This window comes from Seriola lalandi, unplaced genomic scaffold (assembly GCF_002814215.2).
Source record: "Seriola lalandi dorsalis isolate HSWRI2012SDOR001 ecotype SW California unplaced genomic scaffold, Sedor1 jcf7180002054464, whole genome shotgun sequence".
In the NCBI taxonomy this organism is placed as follows: Eukaryota; Metazoa; Chordata; class Actinopteri; order Carangiformes; family Carangidae; genus Seriola; species Seriola lalandi.
In genome coordinates this window covers 639,533-658,791 of record NW_019525017.1, presented here as the reverse complement: position 1 = coordinate 658,791, position 19,259 = coordinate 639,533, and the positions used below count along the sequence as shown (strand labels likewise).

The window sequence follows — 19,259 nt, the reverse complement described above, 5'->3', positions numbered from 1 at the left end:
CATGGCAGAATATCCTGGCACACACTGTGTGTACTGTTTACTAGCATCATCAGGCCCTTGTGGTTTATTCATCAACCAAAGTTCCCTTTAACCTGCAGATGAGAGAGTGAGAAAATAAGCATCTACCTGCCAAACAGTAAAGTAGTTCTCAAAATAATTAATTAAATCTTAAAACACTGAATGTAAAACTCAGCTAATGCATAGCATTGCATCAAACACCCAGCTTAGGCTAAATTTGGAGCATCAATTATCTATACCGCTTAAAGTCGCAGGAGGGCTAGAGCCAATCCCAGCTGACATTGGGCGAGGGCAGGGTACAAGCTGGACAGGTAACCAGTCTTATCACAGGTCTGACATATAGTGACAAACAGCCACTCACACCTATGGGCACTTTAAACCCAGCAATTGATGTGCTTATTTTGGACTGTGGGAGCTGAAGAACCTGGAGAGACCACAGGCAATCACAGGGAGAACAAACTCCACACAGGACATGCAGTCTCCACACAGAAAGGGATTTGAACCCAGAGCCTCTCACTGTGAGGCGACAGTGTTAACCACTGCAACACAGTGGCGCTCTAAATTTGATTGAACTATGTCCACACCTGACTCACCAGATTAAATGGAATAATGTCTGCAGATGGTCGAATGCTTGGTGGCAAGTATCTGGGCATACTAACTTATTTATGTAGCTAACCGGTATGTGGCTACCCATTAGAATTTAGAAAAATACTTTATCGTCTTAGCTTAACCAATCACGTTGTGTGTTTGAATAGCAGGGTAAAAAAATTAGGAATCATTTCTGCATTAGCACTTGCCTCATAAGAGAGAAGCCACAGTAACTACCTTACAGCTGGAGCTGTGCTCTGACACGGGCAATTTGGACTTAATGAGGCTGACTCTTTAACCTCTTGCTCACTGGTCACAGTCTTGTTTTTCCTCATTACTCTATAGTCTTGTTTATGTACATACTGTGCTCTGGGTGACTTTCATTTGAAATTTAGTCTCTGTAAGTGTTCAGGGCCAAAGCTTCACTCTCCACCTCTGTGGTAAATCCACATTGGCCCCTAAGCCCACACAATAAAAGCCAGTACAAGGGTCAAACATAAACCAGTGAGCTACAGAATTGCTAAGCTACATGGAGACCTCAGATGGTTGGGGCTGTAAGGCACCGTCAAAGTGATTCTGTCGGGTAGCAAACACTGCATCCAGGCTACAGGATTGGATTGTGGGGCATGGCAACTAATCAATTCGCCTCACTGTGAGCCATCAGTGGGGTGCCCACAATACATCCCCCTGCCTGCCTCGCAACATAACTGTCGGAGCCCACTTCTGACACCACAAATAGGAAACCGTATAGGGTTGCGTGTGTGTGGCTGTTTGCCCTCTCAGGTTCGTACAGGAAAGTTTTAGATGGGCAGATACTGTGTCAGATTGGGTGTCTTGATCTGTTAATGTATCCATGTAGACCAGGTCCTGTGTACAGTAGAGAGGCAGCTACATTTCAGAGTGTTAAAATCCAATATGTCAGAAAGTGAAGTGCTTCAAATGTTTGAAAGCGATTTGCATGTGTGTCCTATATCCCGGCTACTACACGGCAGCCTGCTCTCACCAGCTCCTTTGGGTGTAGATTTAGGGGGTTTTAGATAAGACATTTTCTCCTAACAATCTTCATTTCCTTACATGGAAGTCATGATGACAATATTTACAGCATTACACAGGTTCAGTTGTCCCACTCTTTTGTCTCCCTCATCACTTCTCCCTCCACCCTGTTCTCTCCCTCTCGTCCCTGTTCAGAACGCTGTGAACTTTGTGGATGACAGTTTCCCCCCAGGACCTCGCTCCGTGGGATTCCCAGAGGGCGACAGCGTCCAGCAGCGAATCAAAAAGTGGCTGCGCCCCCACGAGATCAACTGCAGCAACTTCAAAGACCGAGGCGTCAAGTGGTCCGTCTTCCGCACGCCACGGCCCTCCGACATCCTGCAAGGCCTGCTCGGAAACTGCTGGTGAGTCGTCAGAACCGAACACAACGACGCGTAATACACTAATCAGCCTAGATAACTAGGAATGATCTAGAGACAGACAATTCATTTACAACAAGTCTACAAAAAGCACACGGAAATATGCCTTGATTAATGCTTTGACCCAGGACAAACGAGAATAGCTGAAAATCCCCAAAGTAGAAGGAAATGTTTTATTCCATTCAGTCTCTGTGAGAGGTCAGATGAATATAAAACAGACAACAGATAACACTTCAGGTCTGTGTGGTTTTTCTGTGAGTCTGCTTTAGATGAACACTGCAGCCTGAAGCAAGGAGAGCGAGAGAGCGATGGAGACAGTGACAGAGAGGCAGTGAAACAATAAGTAAAGAAAGAGAAAGCGAGAAACTTAAAAAATTGGGAGACAGAAAAAGAAGGTAGCGAGGATTAAATGACTGAGAGAGCAGGCTAGAGCTGGACAGATGTACGGATACACCTGACAGGGAGATTATTCACAGGAATGTGGGTCTGGACACATGCTTTATCTCCCTGCCCTTGTTCTGTGTGTCCTTTGGGGTGCGCGTGTGTGTTGCCATACACCCCCCCCCCTTACACACACACACACACACACACACACACAAAGAGCAGTCAGTCAAAAGTTGTCCCAATACAACTTTTCACTTCATCACCAGCACACACAGCTTATCAAAAATAACCCTCCCCAGAGAGGAATCCTCTCACTCGCAACAGGATGTAACCCAAATCCTTCCTCTTAGGCTGCATCTCTCTCATTCTCACTCTCACTCTGTCTCTAATACACACACACACACACACACACACACACACACACACACACACACACACACACACACACACACACACTTGTTCTAATAAACCAGCAAACAGGCCCCAGCTCCCGCCAGCCAGCCAATGACAGCAGAAGAAAGTAGTGCCAATCACCCTTGTCCTTGAGTACAGCCGTGATACAAGCTGACATTAGAGTCACATTATGGCACGGCTAATTGGATTTTCATTTGATTCTTTGTAGCCGATTTGGTTTTTCATCAGTGACAGAATGGGCTGATCGGCCTCGCTCAGCTGCCACTTGAACAGATGGAATATAGCTTTAATAATACGCATTTCCAGCCCCACATAAAAGAGTTTCAGTCTTTAAATGGTTTCTGTGCTAACACACATCGACGGGTGGATTGAAAGTGATATTTCTTAATTCTGTAGATATAGTGGCAGCAATACCGGTGGCAAAAGTAGCTTCTCAGTTAGGTAGATTTTAGTTGTGTTGTTAATACGGGGGTCAAAATACTGCATGTGCAAAATTAGTGGTAAGTCAGCAGCGCACAAAGAGAAATATTTTTAGCTCATTGTCCCAAAACCTCCTCTGTTTGTAGGTGTTTCATCAGTATTGTATGATCTCTTTCTACATTTTCTGATGAACTAATGTTCACTTTAAGAAACATTCCTTTTAAGTTGGATCCTTGTGTCCCCAGCCGCATCATTTTTGTGCGGGGAATTAGCATATTGTGATGTAGCTGGATTTTTGATTAACTAATTTCTGTGGCAAGCTAATTAGAGGAGCCAGTTTGTCTTTGCTGCAGGGTGAATTAACAGTAATGGGGAGGTAACCAGAAGGCACAGAAGCTTGACTCATCAAATGTGATTGATTTTCAATGAGCGCTAATTATGTATTAAAAAAAAAAATCATAACTTTTCATAACTGCTCAAGGTATCTTGCGGAAAAGGATGTTTTAATTCCAGATTTAGAGGCTTCTTGTGAGTCTGTTTCTTTTTTCTCTCCGATTGCGCCTGTCAGTCGACATTCCTTATCCCTGCCCATTCAGCCATCTACCTGTCCGTCACAATCCGGTGATCATTTATGTCTTTTATTCTCCACCCGTTTCACTGCTTAATTCACATTGTCGTTGCACTTTGTTTCAGTCACATCCTCTCATTCACCCATCGGTCCGCCCTGATCCGACATTTCATTTTCCAGTTCATTGAGTTTTATCTCTCTCCAGGTTCCTGAGCGCACTGGCGGTGCTGGCGGAACGTCCAGAGCTGGTGGAGAGGGTGATGATCACCAGGACCATCTGCCCAGAGGGGGCCTACCAAGTTCGGTTATGTAAAGACGGGACGTGGACGACTGTGCTGGTGGACGACATGCTGCCCTGCGATGATTATGGGTACCTCCTCTTCTCCCAGGTCAGACATGTGGGGACTCCTGTAGGGAGGGATACACTGTTAAGGTCAGTGAGGTTGCATCTGAAAGAGATAGGAAAAAAAACTCATCATCTGATGCACACGGACTTGCAGCGTTAATTTATTTGATTCACAAACCATTGTAAACCATCAAGGTAACAAAACATGTAGTGGATTTTTGACTGAACATAAACTCTTTGATGTGTCCGTAAACAGTGCGTCATGAAACCACATTCACCTCATTAATTGTTGCAGCCTTACAAGAATGTTATATTAACTTCTTAATATTAGAGTTCAAGATAATTCATTATCTAGCTTTTTATCACGAGCATGTCTCAGAGGACCCCACAGAGGGGGAACGTACCTAGAGGTCTAATTAATCAACAGTCAATTTCAGGACAAATTATGTACTGCATTATGCAACAAATAAAGCAGAGGGAAACCAAGACAGGCGCACAGACATGCTGGAGAGGCATACTATATAACATCATATCTTTCTACATACTGCACCACTAATCTTAGATTGTCAAAGAAGCCGAGGAGTAAAAGAAAAAAATGTAAAAAATGCTTCAACAAAACCATCAAAGAAGTGTGGCGTTATGAAAAAAAATTTGGTTATCCTGTTCAGAAACCTTTTGAACATTTGAGTCATAGCCAACACCTTAAAACTAGCGTCACAGCAAAGATAACATCCTGTTTCAAATGTCAGTGAGCCGTACCCTGGTTCACACTTGACTAAATATTTCCTCCTTCTCTTTCCCATCTTTTTAGGCCCAAAGGAAGCAGTTATGGGTGGCGCTGATTGAGAAGGCCCTGGCCAAACTCCATGGCTCCTACTTTGCCCTGCAGGCAGGGCGCGCCATCGAGGGTCTGGCCACGCTGACGGGGGCTCCCTGTGACTCACTCATGCTCCAGGTCAGCTCCACCAACCCCCGGGAGGAACCTATCGATACAGACCTCATCTGGGCCAAGATGCTCAGCTCCAAAGAAGCTGGGTAAGAGAAAGAAGAAATATTTTTGTGTGGAATTAGAGGATGAGGAATATTTTTTTTAGCTTGCTTTTCTTTCTTTCTGTTTCTGTTACTCTCCACTGTGCTCTGTTAAACAACAGAACACATACACACAGTACCTGTTCAATAGATTGGTATATTCTTGTGCGAACATTTGGAAGACTCTGAATCAATATTCACAATAATCACAACTACAAACACTCAGGTTCTACAAGGCTACAAAGGTGCTAATTTGCAGCATATGTCAGTAATGAAAGAGCTCTGCTAATCAGCTCTTTGATACGTGAGCTTTCAAAGCAACATGAAACAGCTAGCAGAGCTGCGAAGGGGCCAAATCATCTGTGGCCAAACTGCAGGTCCATCTGTCAGAAAAGCTGCAGCATTTCATCTAGCAAAAGGGAAAATAATGACAACATGTCTGGAAAATAAGGACAATATATATATTATATATAACAGAGACAAGGTTCATCAGAAAAAGGGGCAGCAATTACAAATCAACAGGCGTATGTTTGACATATGGATAAATAACTGATGTTTGTATGTAACCGACTTCGTCAGAAAAAAGAAAGAGGTTTGATTTTTATTCTGAGGCTTTTCTGGTCAGATAAAGATTTAATAAGCCAAGAAATTATGAACTTACTTAACTATGTAAAACAGAAAAGTTGAAATTACTTTGCACGGAACTTAAGTTACCTCCCTTGGGCTTAGGGGCCAATGTGGCTGCATGGTCACAACAGTATGTGACACTGCAGTGAACCCTTTGTGTTGCCCTTGTCTGTCAGGTTTCTGATGGGTGCATCTTGCGGAGGAGGCAACATGAAGGTAGACGATGTTGTCTATGAGTCTCTGGGTCTGAGGCCTCGACATGCGTATTCCATCTTGGACGTACGAGATGTCCAGGGTTACAGGTATGGTTGTCTTTTTGTTTCCATTCTGACCCCTTGGTGTTTGTTCTGAGTCATGATTTCTTAGAAATGTTCATATTTTTAAAATTGTCCACTGTAACGTAAACCGATGCAGATATCATAAGTATCTGGGAGAGTCCTTTATTTCTGTGTTAAATGATGTAGAAAATAATATTTAAAGCAAAAAACCGAAATGAGAAACAGAATGGGGGAACACAGCTCCACCACCCCCGACTCTGTAAGTCCCATTCCACTTACAAAAGATGTGTAATGTAGTTGTCTCAAGGCTGAAACTGCTTAATTCCTCCTGGTCCTCCAACTCCATCTCCCATTCACAACTGATGTATATTTTATAGTCAGAACCAATAAATCATACAGTAGGTTGCACTGGCATTGGAAAGATTTTGTTCACTCATTTAAAAAACATATTCATAAACAAGTCTTGCCTCAAATTTAAAGTTAGATGTTATATATTATAAACATTGATGAAAAGGTGTAGAATTGATTGAACAGATGCATTCTTTGTGAACGTATAAATGATTGACAGGTAGGTGGGGAATGGGGCTTGGTACAGAACAGTTTCATCACTTTGATCAGGGGAGCATTGTGAGTCCACACAATGGAGGCTTCTTCGGTCTTACCTGTGAGAGGAAGTTGTGAGTAGCCTCAAATCCCAGATGTAATTTGCTCAAGAGCCACACACAGCCACTTTAATTTACTGCCATAAAGCAATCGGAGTGGAAGATTGGGCCACAGCGCTTGATCTAAAATGAGTTGGAGTCCTCCTGCTAGGAGCCCGAGGAGATGAAAAGCAGCTTGGAAACTGTGATTCACCTGCATTTTTTTTTTTTTTTTTTGGAAAGTGGGGACTCTGCACTATGGTTTTCTATTACACCTCCTAAGTTTTTCACTGTAGGGAGGAGGCCGTGAAATGAAATGGGTTGTTAAAAAGTAGCCAGTCATCCATAAGAGGAGCAATATGAGTCTGCAGAGATGGAGATGCTGCGTTGATTGAAAGCTGTTGTCACTTTAACTGGAACATGTATTCAGCTCTCCCTGCCTGTCATTCTTTGCCCGTACTTCAGGTTGCTGCGGCTGCGTAACCCGTGGGGTCGCTTCTCGTGGAACGGCAGCTGGTCGGATGAATGGACAGACTGGCCACAACACCTGCGGCATGAGCTCATGGCTCATGGCAGCAGTGAGGGCGTCTTCTGGATGGAATACACCGACTTCATAAAGTAAGAGACAAGTTTACACAATATAATGTGATCTACTGAGACCAGTGATTTTTTTTTTTTTTTTTTTTTTTTCTTTTTTTGGGCTACCTCAGGAAACAGTTGGTCTGAATGAGTTTCATTATAAACTCTGCAGAATGAGATACATTAAACTACTCAGCTTATTTTCACCAAGACCAGTGGCACCACAGTATCTTCAAGTGATAACCCACAAGTTGCAATTTGTAGAAGGGAATCACATCTTAAAGTAACTCAATCTTATTCATTCACTGGCTCATTCTTGGTTTGCCTTTCTGCCCCCAGAGGCCCTCAGGAGTCATGGCGGCATCTGAACTGGGATATTTTGTCAACATAAATTACCATTGCTCTTGCATACGACTTCACAGTCGATATCTGAGCCCACTGGAATGATGGACTGCTTATTAAATATTAGCCATGGTGACTGTGGCCGCTAACGCTACACTTACCTACTTCTTTTGTGTATTCCAGACACTCCACTGTTGAACACGTAAAATGCATGACTTCCTGAGAGGGTTTATCCCAGGAAAGATCTACCCAGCACCGGCTGTTTTGAATAGCAAATGTCAAAGCTTTTGTTAACTGAGTGCAGGTGAACTGACTCTCAAAATCTCCTTTAAGTGCGCAGTAATGGACGCACATAATGTGTGATGGATGGCTTCGTAGTCTCATGCCTCTGCGGATGTTACTGACCATCTGGTATTGACACCAAACTGAATGACAGCATTTTTTGTTGTTGTTGTTTTTAGTGCATTGTGTTTGTTGACAAGCGCATCATACAATGTTTCCCACACCATGGCGTTATTATGGAACTGTGTTTGTTTTGTTTTTTGTTTGTTTTGTTTTTTTGTGGTTGCGTTGGTTGCCAGGGATTTGGCAGGCAAAGACTAAGACTTGTTATGGCTCGTAATGTGTTTTGTCATATTAGATTAATCCTGTCATTCAGTTGAACACAGCATCAAGTCTTGACTAGTAGTAGTTTTCTACTTTCATCTTTACACAAAATGGCCATTTCATCAGCCAGTGACCTCATAGAGGTCAATAAACACTGTTGCCTGTAACAATTTGATTGAAAACAAAACTGAAAGTAATCTGAAACAGAATGGAGAGTCTGTGCCCGGGACTGAAGCAACCATAATGCGACAGAATGGAAAGCAGAAAACTGAACTGAATTACAGCCTTAAAATCACTCAAAAGCAAAAAATCTAATAAAGTAAAAAACAAGAATCAGTGTGACCTATCACCAAAAACATTTCACTAAGTGTTTATATTTTATGTAACTAACCTGATTTTACACTACCACAAAGTGAACCCAGAGCCACACTTGGCTAGAAAATGTTTTTTAGCGAACCGACAGATCAGTGCATGTTGTCATAAAGTCCGCCAGGTCAGTAGGTTCATCTAAAGATAAATTATGTGTTAGCCAGTGTGTTATTCATGTCGCTCCTGTCTGAACAAAATGTGGCTTTCCTCCTGAACGACTCCAACCTGAAAAATTTGTTTAGGGTAGATGACAATCCCATCTGTCTTCTGGGTGTTTGTCGTTGTCTCTGACAGTAAAATAATCTCTCAATTTTGCTCTATATGACAAACCCACAGGCTGTGACTGCCCCAAGCTTGTGTCGGTGTGGATAAAGAAAAAGTGCTCAGCTTGTTGGACGATTTACACCCTTACATTGATTCATGTGCATCAAGTGAACAAATAGGACAGATGCTGATTATTCATTTCAAAAAGATTATTATAAAGCATTAAGAAATAAAAGATTTCAGCAGCAGACACATTTGTCTCTGATCAAAATCTACTGTAAAACTTCAACATACCTTCCACTTCTTACTCTCTGTTCTTCTCAATTGTCAAAAAGACAAAAGCAGGATGTAAGACAGTTGTCAGACTGAGGTTAAAAAGTGATGAAAAAATGAAAAAGACTGAAAGTGAGGAACACAATCTCTCTCGGGGACTCCGTCTTTGAATGAGGAGGTCTGATATGTAAGCAAGGTAAATGGTGTTTGTACAGCAGCACACTCAGAGGCTATGCTAATGTTAAAGAGGTGCTTGTGATGCATGCAAATAGACTTGGCTCATGACAGCATAAAGGAGGACAAATGTCCTTACACTGGAAACATAGAGGGTTTTTTGTTGATGCCATGCTGTATACAGACTAAAGAACGCTCTCCCCTTTCTGCTTTCTCCTCCCACAGGTACTTTGACTCGGTGGACATCTGTAAGATCCACTCAGACTGGCAGGAGGTGAGGCTGCAGGGCTGCTTCCCCAGCAAAGCCAGCGGGCCGGTCACTGTCACAGCCCTCACTGTGCTGGAGAGGACGGCACTGGAGTTTGCTCTCTTCCAGGAGGGAAGCAGGTAGAGTCATCAGACAACAGCTTTTAGTCCTCTCCTGTTTTTTCTTGTTTCCTTTGCTCTAACCCATCCATCCCTCTACCTCCCCAGGCGTTCAGACACAGCCGACAGCCACCTGCTGGACCTGTGCATCATGGTGTTTCGCGCCTCCTTCGGCAGCGGCAACAAGCTGACCCTGGGCCGCCTGTTGGCCCACAGCAAGCGAGCGGTGAAGAAGTTTGTCGGCTGCGATGTGATGCTGGAGCCGGGGGAATACGCTGTTGTCTGCTGCGCCTTCAACCACTGGCAGATGAATGTCAGCGCGACAGGAGGTCCAGCAACACCTAGTAGGTGTACAGATGCAGATGTTTACTCATCATTAACAGAAGCTTTCGGTTGACCTCACCTGTTAGTTTGTGTCTGAAACTAGTTTTTCTGAAGTACATCACTGTGTCCTTCTCAAAGTCTCCAGCCCTACCAGTGGAGCAGCACGGCGGCCCAGCCAGGACTTCCCCGGCTACATCCTCGCCATCTATAGCTCCAGACAGGTGATGGTGGAGCAGGTTGAGGCGACCGCCACCACGCTGGCCGATGCCATCATACTCCTCACGGAAAACAAAGGGGAAAGACACGAGGTGAGACACACTCATTTCAGAACAAGCACGGTTGCAATGAAACAACCCATACATCTGTTAAATATGTGTAACTGTATCCTCGCTCCATAGATTTTGTCTAGCTACACACACACACACACACACACACACACACACACACACAAACAGGTTTCATCTTTGAATATGATATATATGCTTGTAAAGCCGTAGAACACTTGCAGCTCTGCTAGCCACTTTGAGATAACACTAGATTCCCTCAGCAGAGCCCCGAATCCTATTTTGCCTTTACACATGCAAGTGTGTGCACATTATCTAACCCACACGAACAGACACACACACACACACACTCACTCACTTGCACCAAAGGAAACAAATTATTCTTGCTCTCCTGAACAGCGCTTTCCTACAAGTGCTGTCACATTGGCTAGTATTTTAGAGGATGACAGAGCTTTTTAAACACTTGAGATCATCTTTGTTAAATCATTCAGCTCTGCAGCTCTCCAGGAATTCGTCGCTCAAATACGGTGGGCCGATCGCTCCAGATAGTACGGCAGCCACTACACTTGTTGTGTTTAACAATATGGTTATATATGGAAATATGTTTTTGGAGATATTAAAAAATAATTTGACCAGTCCTGAGTCATGGAAAAAGAGCTACATACATGTCTTGCTGACAGATATTTTTTTTAGTTACAGTGGGATTCATGGACGGATGTTACTGAGGTGAAATGACAGCGGTCACTGCATGAGGGATGAAAGTCGTTTCACCTTCAGAGAGAATTGTTACTGTGAATGCAATATGCAGTGTTTTAGCATTTTAACACTGTTACAAAATACTGCTGGTACTGATATTATCTTTACAATGCAGATACAATGTAGTTAGAATCTGAAACATCAATGTCGGTAACTGGTACCAGTTCGTCAAGGACCAAGGTTTCTTTTTTTCCTTTTTTTTGCTCTGTCATTTGATAGTCCTACTGTCAGAAATCTAGCAGTCTTTCTGCACATAGTAACCTCAATAGAGCAGAATGCAGTGTTGCCATGAGGTATGAAGAATATGAAACTTATTTTTCACTTGTGTTTTTTCCCCCGCTATTAGAAGAAATATCGCTCTCTTCACCCACATCAGCCTGGGGTGCACTGTATATGCAGAAATATGGGGATATATATAGAATACCAATCCCAGAACGCCCCCAAATTGGAGGGAAAGCAGCACAATATGGCCCAAAAAGTTTCAAGCTGGTAGGAAACACAAGCTGACTTTAGCTGAATGTTACATCTTTCCTATTGTCTGTGGTTCCTCTTTCACTTCATGGAGCCTTATGATCGTTACGTTTCAGGCACCAAAGTTGTTTATGTTCGCATCAGATACGACCATCTGTAACACTAGATGGTCTATATAACCATTTAGCACTAATTTCATCTGCATAGACCTTCGCTGACCACTAACTGTTCAGCCCAGTTAATCGAAATATTATCAAAATTGCAATATCCGAATGGCAGGAGCTGCAATTCTTTTTTTTTTTTTTTAGAGATAAAGACATACCATATACGAAAATTACCTTTCTCACTGAAATCGTGACTCATATCACAATCCCAATATCTGCTAAAATATTATCTTTTTTTCCATATAATTCAGCCCTGCCACTGCATGCTTGCTAATACAGCACTACCTGCTTTCAGCCACTTTAACTCCTGTCACCTTCCTCGCTCTCTTGTGTGTATTAGCATTTAGAACGTGTGAAAATTAGGCTCTGTGGGGGGCCTGAGAGGATTATTGTTGCAATAAATGTTTAAACCCTCGTGCTGAGTGTGCTGACTGAACCTATAACAACAACCTGTAGGCCTCGTTAACATCACGACTGTATGATCTATGTACATTTTCAGCTTTATTTTTTCTTCTCAGGGCCGTGAAGGCATGACGTGCTACTACCTGACCCACGGCTGGGCGGGGCTCATCGTGGTGGTGGAGAACCGCCACCCCAAATACTACCTCCACGTCTCCTGCGACTGCACTGACAGCTTCAACGTGGTGTCCACACGCGGCAGCCTCAAGACCATCGACAGCGTACCGCCTTTGCACAGGTCCGCACTTGTACCCCGTTCTCTCTCTTCTTCACATACACACAACTCTGAAAGCTATATATTGCCTTGGTAGGAATCACATGAATAGATAACAAGTGAGGAGATTAAATGCTCTGGGAACATTCGGTACAGGTGCAGCAAACATCCACCTATTTAGACGATTATATCTTTACATACACACTTATATAAACGCAGTGATGCCGGAGGATTAGCGCTCTATGTTTCTTAATAATCTTCCTCAGGCTGGTCTCAGCACAGTTGTATCTGCTTTTGTTTTCTGTTGATCCCAATTTACGCTGCCCTTTAAAGACTTGAAAAATATTATGGGTAGATGCACACCTGCAGAATCGAGTATGATGTAGCTGTTCACACGTCATTAGGTTTCTCTGAATTTAGGTTCTTTGGACGTCTACTGTGTGAACACTTCAGTCTCACAGACACATTACTGCACATTAATGCAAATTTACGGCCTTATCCCTTCGTAGTTATGTGCCGCATAATAGGAAACTGTAAAAAGTCACCATGCATGAGAACCATGTCGTTTTCTCATCTAACAAGAACATTATGTCAATGCACTTGATAAAAACACTTAGAGCTGCATTATCTCAGTCAAACTGTCTGATGTTCTTACCCACTCACTTTATACAGTCAATACACTTTATAATAAGTGAAAATTGGAAATCGTATTTAGGACATGATGTAATTGTCACTGGATATTTTTTTCACCATATGTCACGATCAACCAATCCTAGCTTTTACTTTTTGAGCAACTGTTAAACAGTCCCCAGGCGTTTTTAGGGACTATATGAAATTGTTATAAAGGGTCAGAAAAATAATTTTTTGGGAGAGCAGTGAAGGGTCTTTTAACTTTTTCTCATCCCACATTTATTGTCAAGTTCAGTCTTCCCTTGTGAGATTTATTTTTAGAAAATGTAAATATATATTTGAATGAAATAGTTACACCAAAAAGATCTACAGCAGTATTTTGGAGATAAGGGGAGGCTCCAAAAAAAATATTAATAATGCTGGGGAAGACTTTGTTGTTCTAAAATATAATATCATTTTCAAAAATATAATATAAGATTAAACCCACCCTCCTCACCCTAATCATTTTCATACACTCCCTTACTTTACTGCATCATACACAATTCACAACTGAAGAGAATCATATTTATATTCAGAATGCTCAACATGTCCTTGACTGAGGCTCAAAAGGCCTAAAAGTGGAGGTGTCTCTCAGCACCTCAGTGTTGTTTGCAACCCTCTCTGTCCCCCCCTGCAGGCAGGTGCTGGTTGTGCTTTCACAGCTGGAAGGAAACGCTGGCTTCTCCATCACACACCGCCTGGCTCATCGCAAGGCAGCCCAGGCCTCTTTGGGAGACTGGACCCCCACTAAAGCCACCCACAGCCCGCAGCTCACCCCGGACATTGATGGCCTGCACCGGCCCAGGCCACTATGACCACCGCCCACTCTACCCTGTACATACACAGACTCTAATCCAATGAACTGTCAGACCACTGGAAAACCAGGCCAGGGTGGTCGAGTGGTGTGTGCAGCCCAAAAACACGGAGAGAGATGTGTATTTGTGTATTTTTGGATGAACACACACCTGAATGTAAAGCATGAATGGGCAGCATTTATGTGCTCTCCTCCTAATGCTCCTTAAATGCTAAAGTTTTCATCCGGCCCTCACGAGTTCTGTCCCTTGCCAAGTGGATGTGCCATGTCAGGATGAAATGAGGGAAGCAGGCCACGTAGAGTGACCAAGACGTACTCACAAAACGATGATTCACCCGGGCATCTAACAGGATCCACTTCAGGCTACTTTAAATTCTGGAGGTTTTTTTTTTTTTGTACAAGCGCTGTATGTGGAACAGATGTCAGCCCTCGGTTTCACATGCTCGGAGACGACCCTGCTTTCACTGAGCTTCGCAAAAGCCAGGGTGGAGTGCTGTAACTACTGAGCCATTTGCCGGCCCACAACCTATGAGCCAATCACCTGCAACGATCAGACATCCCACCCCACATCCCCCCCACCCACCCACACCCTTCATGTCATGCACAAAGACAGCTAACAAAGTGGGATATTTCAGGGGAGGTTTATCTCAGCCAGCTCTCAACACGGTACTCAATGAGCCAAACCCAACTTCTCGGTTTACTCATAGTCATACATGTTTTTTTATTTGAGACAATACACTCGTCAGTATCAGTCTTACTTGTTTTATACATGACCCTTATTGCTGTCTTGTCCGTATTTGTGTTTTTGCAGTCTTAGAAAAAGCCATCATTCATACAGTACTGTGTTGTCTCCACTCCCCATCATCACAGCAGTGCTGTATAGCGCTCTCTTGCTCAGGACCAAACTCATGATTTGTATGGTAAGCTGGAGTCAAGCAAAACCTCAAGCTGATTCAGTGACAGGTGTACGGTAGCTGGAATAGCATCTTTCTGTATCGCTGTTGTTCGTTACCACTTACTGGCCACGCTGTGGTGTAGAAAGTGTTGTTGTGTTTGGGAGGTTTTATCTTGCGAAGCACTGACACATAATAGAATTCTCACCCTAGTGCTTTGATAGACAAGCAAAATGTTTTGGCTTTTTCCCCTACAGAGGCACAACCACTGTTTTTCCTTTCTCTTATTTCTTTAATTCATTTTCACTCAGCCTCAGTTTGGGGTGTAAACACTGGGGGCAAGTGATCACTTGATCGGGCACACTGCCTTTTCACATCCAGTTGAGCAGTTAGTTTACATCTGAACACATTGGACATTATAGAGAGTGAATTAATGCTGAATCTTGCACTCTTGGATTGTGAGTGATCCTTTTTGGTACAGATGGTCAATGAGTATTTGTCTATATCCCACACTTCAGCAGTTTGCCAGTATGTCGATTTACACTGTAGTGTACTTAGGGAGTACTAGAGGAGCTACTGGCTGTTTGAACAGTCAGTTTGCCATAGGGGAGTTCTTAAGAGGAGCTGCCGAGTTTACTCTGGGAGGTCAGGGACCACTTTTGTTTGCTTGGGTGCAGCATGAGCATCTGGGCCATCCTCCCACAAGAATACACCGACAGCACATTAGCGACAGACAGAGTCCTCGTGTAATAGCAAATTACCGTTTTGTCAGACTGCGTGCACACATAACTAGAGAGAGAAGGGACCCCTGAGACATGTTGTGACACAGAAAATAGTTTAGTTCTCTCTGCGTGGTTTCTAAGGATGTTTTGCCCACAGCTGTCTCACACAGGTCCTCTTTATGCCGCTCCTTCTTTCCAGTTTCTCCACTGTCAAGGCCATTTCTCCTCTTTCACTAAGGATCTCTCAATCCTCACCATGGCAACATACTGTAGGTGTTTTATCAGAGGGGGGGGGGAACTAATGCGGTACTATAGCAACAAGTTGATGTCTTACTATTATGTAGTGAAATGGGAAAAAACTTGAAAGCTGATAAGCAAAATCCCCGGAGGACTCGTACAGTGAACGATTGTTTTGGTAGAAAAAATTAATTCTTCATGTCACGAACACTTTGAGTCTGAATATTGTTCCTCCGAGAGATGATTCATCTCAGCGACAAACAAGTGCTGAAACGTGCATCATCTCATGAGCATCGTCCCTTATGTCGGTATAGTCAGCACTGTGTCCCGATGCTTGCAGTCCCGCAGACTCGCTCTGCACAACCACGTCTGCCAGCGCCGGCAGGCCGAGCTTCACGACATCTTCAGGACACTTTGTGAGAAAACTACTACAGCAGAGTAAAGTTTCTTTAAAGAAACCTTAAGCTGAAGTAAGTGTAAATATGTTTTCCAAAGAAACATGATGTATAATGACCACTTTCAGACGTCTGTTTGTCCTATGAGTGTGAGTGCGTGTGTGCGTCATCACAGCCAAGCAGCTGTGAGTATAGTGTCTAATTTATTGGTATAAGTGATTTGCAGGCCTGTTGTCTAATGAATACTGTTGATTACTGAGCTGATGAATGACAGATAAAGGAATGTGATAATGTAAGGCTTTAGTTTGAGCCCAGAGGGATTAGCTTGACGAGAAATGAACCTGCACTGAAACACCTGCAAAGACAAGGCACCTCAGAATTCAGTGTCACTGCTGGATCACTTTACATTTACATGAGATTTTTGTTTTTTACTTTTTTTGTCATAATCGTCATTTTTGGCTCTTGCTTGTGTCCTATGAGCCCACTCCTCTTTCTATTAAGTTGTAGTGGGGACTGTTCTGTGCTTCAGGGGCGCCCCCTGCTGCTCAAGAGGCTGCAACCAGGGAGAACCTGGTCCTTGACAGAGCAGCCAACACGACGCCTTTTCTCTCCTCTCCTTCGTCTGGTTTCCTCCTTGTAAATTGTACAGACTGCAAACATAAGTTACACAAAAGATAAAAAATGGAAAAAAAAAATCAACTGACCCTTTTAAACTTGTAAAAAAAAAATAAATAAATGTATGATAGTAGAAACAAAAAAAGAAACCTAATGCTGAAAAAAATGGATCTCTGATGAATGTGAGATATATTTTATTGATCTTTTCTGGGGGAGGGATATGAGTATATGTGTACAAACATATGTATGTTTAATTTTCAATCTCAGGTTCCAATGGACCAAATAAATTTTTTTAAATTAAAATCCAACGTTTGTCATTATTACAAATATAATATTTACGACGTTCAAGTTTCCATCGATTATACACTGACACAGAGGCTTCCTCAGTGTGCGACTCAAAGAAATGACCTGACAGGCACGCAGACCTGTCAAAGCTGAGATGATTTCAGATGTTTTCTCTGCTCAGACTTGCACTTGATGAATAATAAGAGGAAGTCAAAGCTTTCAAGCTGCCGATATTTAAGAAGAAAAACACAGTGTGATGAAAGGATAAAGTATTTACATATCAAACATGTTTTTCATTTACACACACACGCACGCTTGTTTACTGCACTTCTATTGATTTCAGAAATTCGCCCTCTGATGTGTTTGTTATCACTTCATTCCCTGGCTTGTGATGTGCATCTTCTCATCTTGTGTTTTTGAGGGATATATCACTCTGGGGTGTTTAATCCTTGTGTTTGTCTTTATGTGTCCACTCACTGTTTGAGTCTCCACCTCTTCCCCCAAACATCCCACCCACTTTTTTCTAAAAATGGACTTCTGTCCCGCTTTCCACCCCTCTCTTCTTCTGCCCCCACCTTCCTCCAAGGCTACCAATCTCCCCAACCCATCCGTGTCCCTCTCCCTCTCCTTAGTTTACCCCCACCCCCAAACCTCAGATGTCAGGAGCACTTCATAGTCCTCAACCCACCCATCTCCTACTTTGGCTCTGGGGGGGTAGGTTTTCAAGACTTCAGCAGAGACAGTGTGAAGGCTCCATGAGGTGTTCACATATAGCATAAGGACCTGTCAATCACTTTCTTCTTTCCTGTACCGTGGAACCAAGACAACTGAAAATCATCTAGAAGCCACTCTGCTCGCCTGGAACCAAAGGTATGGCTGCTAAAATATCTGTGATAATGCTTTGGCCAGATAGTCAGTGGAGAGACTTTGCATGCTTAAAAAAACTGTCATGGTCAGATATGTGAGGAGAGAAAAGCAAAGACCTGCTCTCCCGCGGGAAATCTGTTCATGCCTCCCTGGTGCTCTGTAGATATGGAGGAACTAATTAGATATAGACCTTTCAATTTTGTCTGCAGACATGATAAGACCAAAATCATTCCCCAGCAACACTTAGTATGAAATTGAAAAGATACAAAGTTTCTCAAAGTAGTGCAAAAGTTGTTTTGGAGGAGGAGTGCCGAGAGTACAAAAGAAAACATTTATTGTGCCATTCCCAAGCTAAGAATAGTGTTTTATTGCTGCGACCTGTTTGGAGTTAATTGCACTGTGGCGTGGTTTCAAGGCCAGGTTAAGTACTGCTGCACTTTAGAAACAGGTTAATCACAATCAACAGGAAAAAGAATTACGGGCACTTGATTTAAGCCAAATAAATTAGATTAAAATGTAGCATACATGCTGCCACGCATGAGTCTAAACAGCTTAGTCTTGGATGTTAGTTCCCAGTAAAATCTAAAGAAAGACTGAAGGAGACATGTGATCTACAGAGACGTGTATGCTGCTGCCACCACCACCACCACCACCACCACCACCACCACCAGATGATCACATTTCCCTCCCCTCTTTATTTTCCCTCATGTCAAACCAAGTAAATAAATCATGTGACATGCAAGTAGGGGTGGATGGCTTGTGGGGACGAAGGATTTTGATCAAGGGCAGAGACACTGTGACGCAACTGGAAGAACACGCCTGATGCAGCCTCTGCTTGTCTGAGATTTGGGCGATCCTCTTGTTGTGAGAGTTTCTGTCATCAGGGCATCAGGCTGGAGTGTGTGTGTGTGTGTGAGTGCGGGTGCAAGAGGGTGTATTCTAAAGCACAGAGGCAAGCCTGGTCTACTCTACCCCACTGCATCTGTTCAGAAACGCTACCTATAGCTGCCTTGAGATTAGCGCAATGTTTACTATGAAGGACTCTATGCTTTCTGTGTTTATGTATAGCTCATATCACTGTTGCTTGGTAAAAAAAAAAATCTCATATGCTTTAAAATTCTTACTTTGTGTACTTGTGTAATGATATCATTGATACTGAAATAGCTTTTGTGGGTCCTGGCAGCAGTCATGCATTATCAAGAGCAGCATTTCAAACCCTGTCTGGAATCATCAAAAAGCAGATAAAATCTTTGTTGTGTCAGTGCATTGTGTTGCTTGGTTGTCAGGGTGCATACTACAAATACCTCTGTGTGGTTTGGAACTGTACGTGCTCCCACTAAAGTCTATATTTCCAGCTCTGCTTTTTCTCATTTGTCAGTCTGACTTTGGGGT

General features: G+C 43.1%; 2 protein-coding genes across 4 annotated transcripts in view; both read left to right on the top strand.

Moving 5' to 3' along the window:
* The window catches only part of capn15 (calpain 15), a 38,256-nt gene extending 21,238 nt beyond the window's left edge, over nt 1–17,018 (top strand). For both annotated transcript variants that reach the window (XM_023411326.2, XM_023411325.2), the window contains exons 3-12: nt 1,795–2,003; nt 4,010–4,193; nt 4,962–5,185; nt 5,983–6,108; nt 7,191–7,343; nt 9,558–9,719; nt 9,807–10,042; nt 10,161–10,330; nt 12,216–12,394; nt 13,677–17,018. In XM_023411326.2, coding sequence (XP_023267094.1) covers nt 1,795–2,003; nt 4,010–4,193; nt 4,962–5,185; nt 5,983–6,108; nt 7,191–7,343; nt 9,558–9,719; nt 9,807–10,042; nt 10,161–10,330; nt 12,216–12,394; nt 13,677–13,854 — 1,821 coding nt within the window. In that variant the 3' untranslated portion in view covers nt 13,855–17,018. The remainder of the gene's footprint in view (nt 1–1,794; nt 2,004–4,009; nt 4,194–4,961; nt 5,186–5,982; nt 6,109–7,190; nt 7,344–9,557; nt 9,720–9,806; nt 10,043–10,160; nt 10,331–12,215; nt 12,395–13,676) is intronic.
* Nucleotides 17,019–17,650: 632 nt separating this feature from the next.
* The window catches only part of LOC111658695 (putative protein MSS51 homolog, mitochondrial), a 9,315-nt gene continuing 7,706 nt past the window's right edge, over nt 17,651–19,259 (top strand). Inside the window, exon 1 of one of the 2 annotated variants that reach the window (XM_023411311.2) lies at nt 17,651–17,870. The gene's annotated coding sequence lies outside the window, so the exon portion shown is untranslated. The remainder of the gene's footprint in view (nt 17,871–19,259) is intronic. The other variant, XM_023411310.2, reaches the window with a different exon arrangement.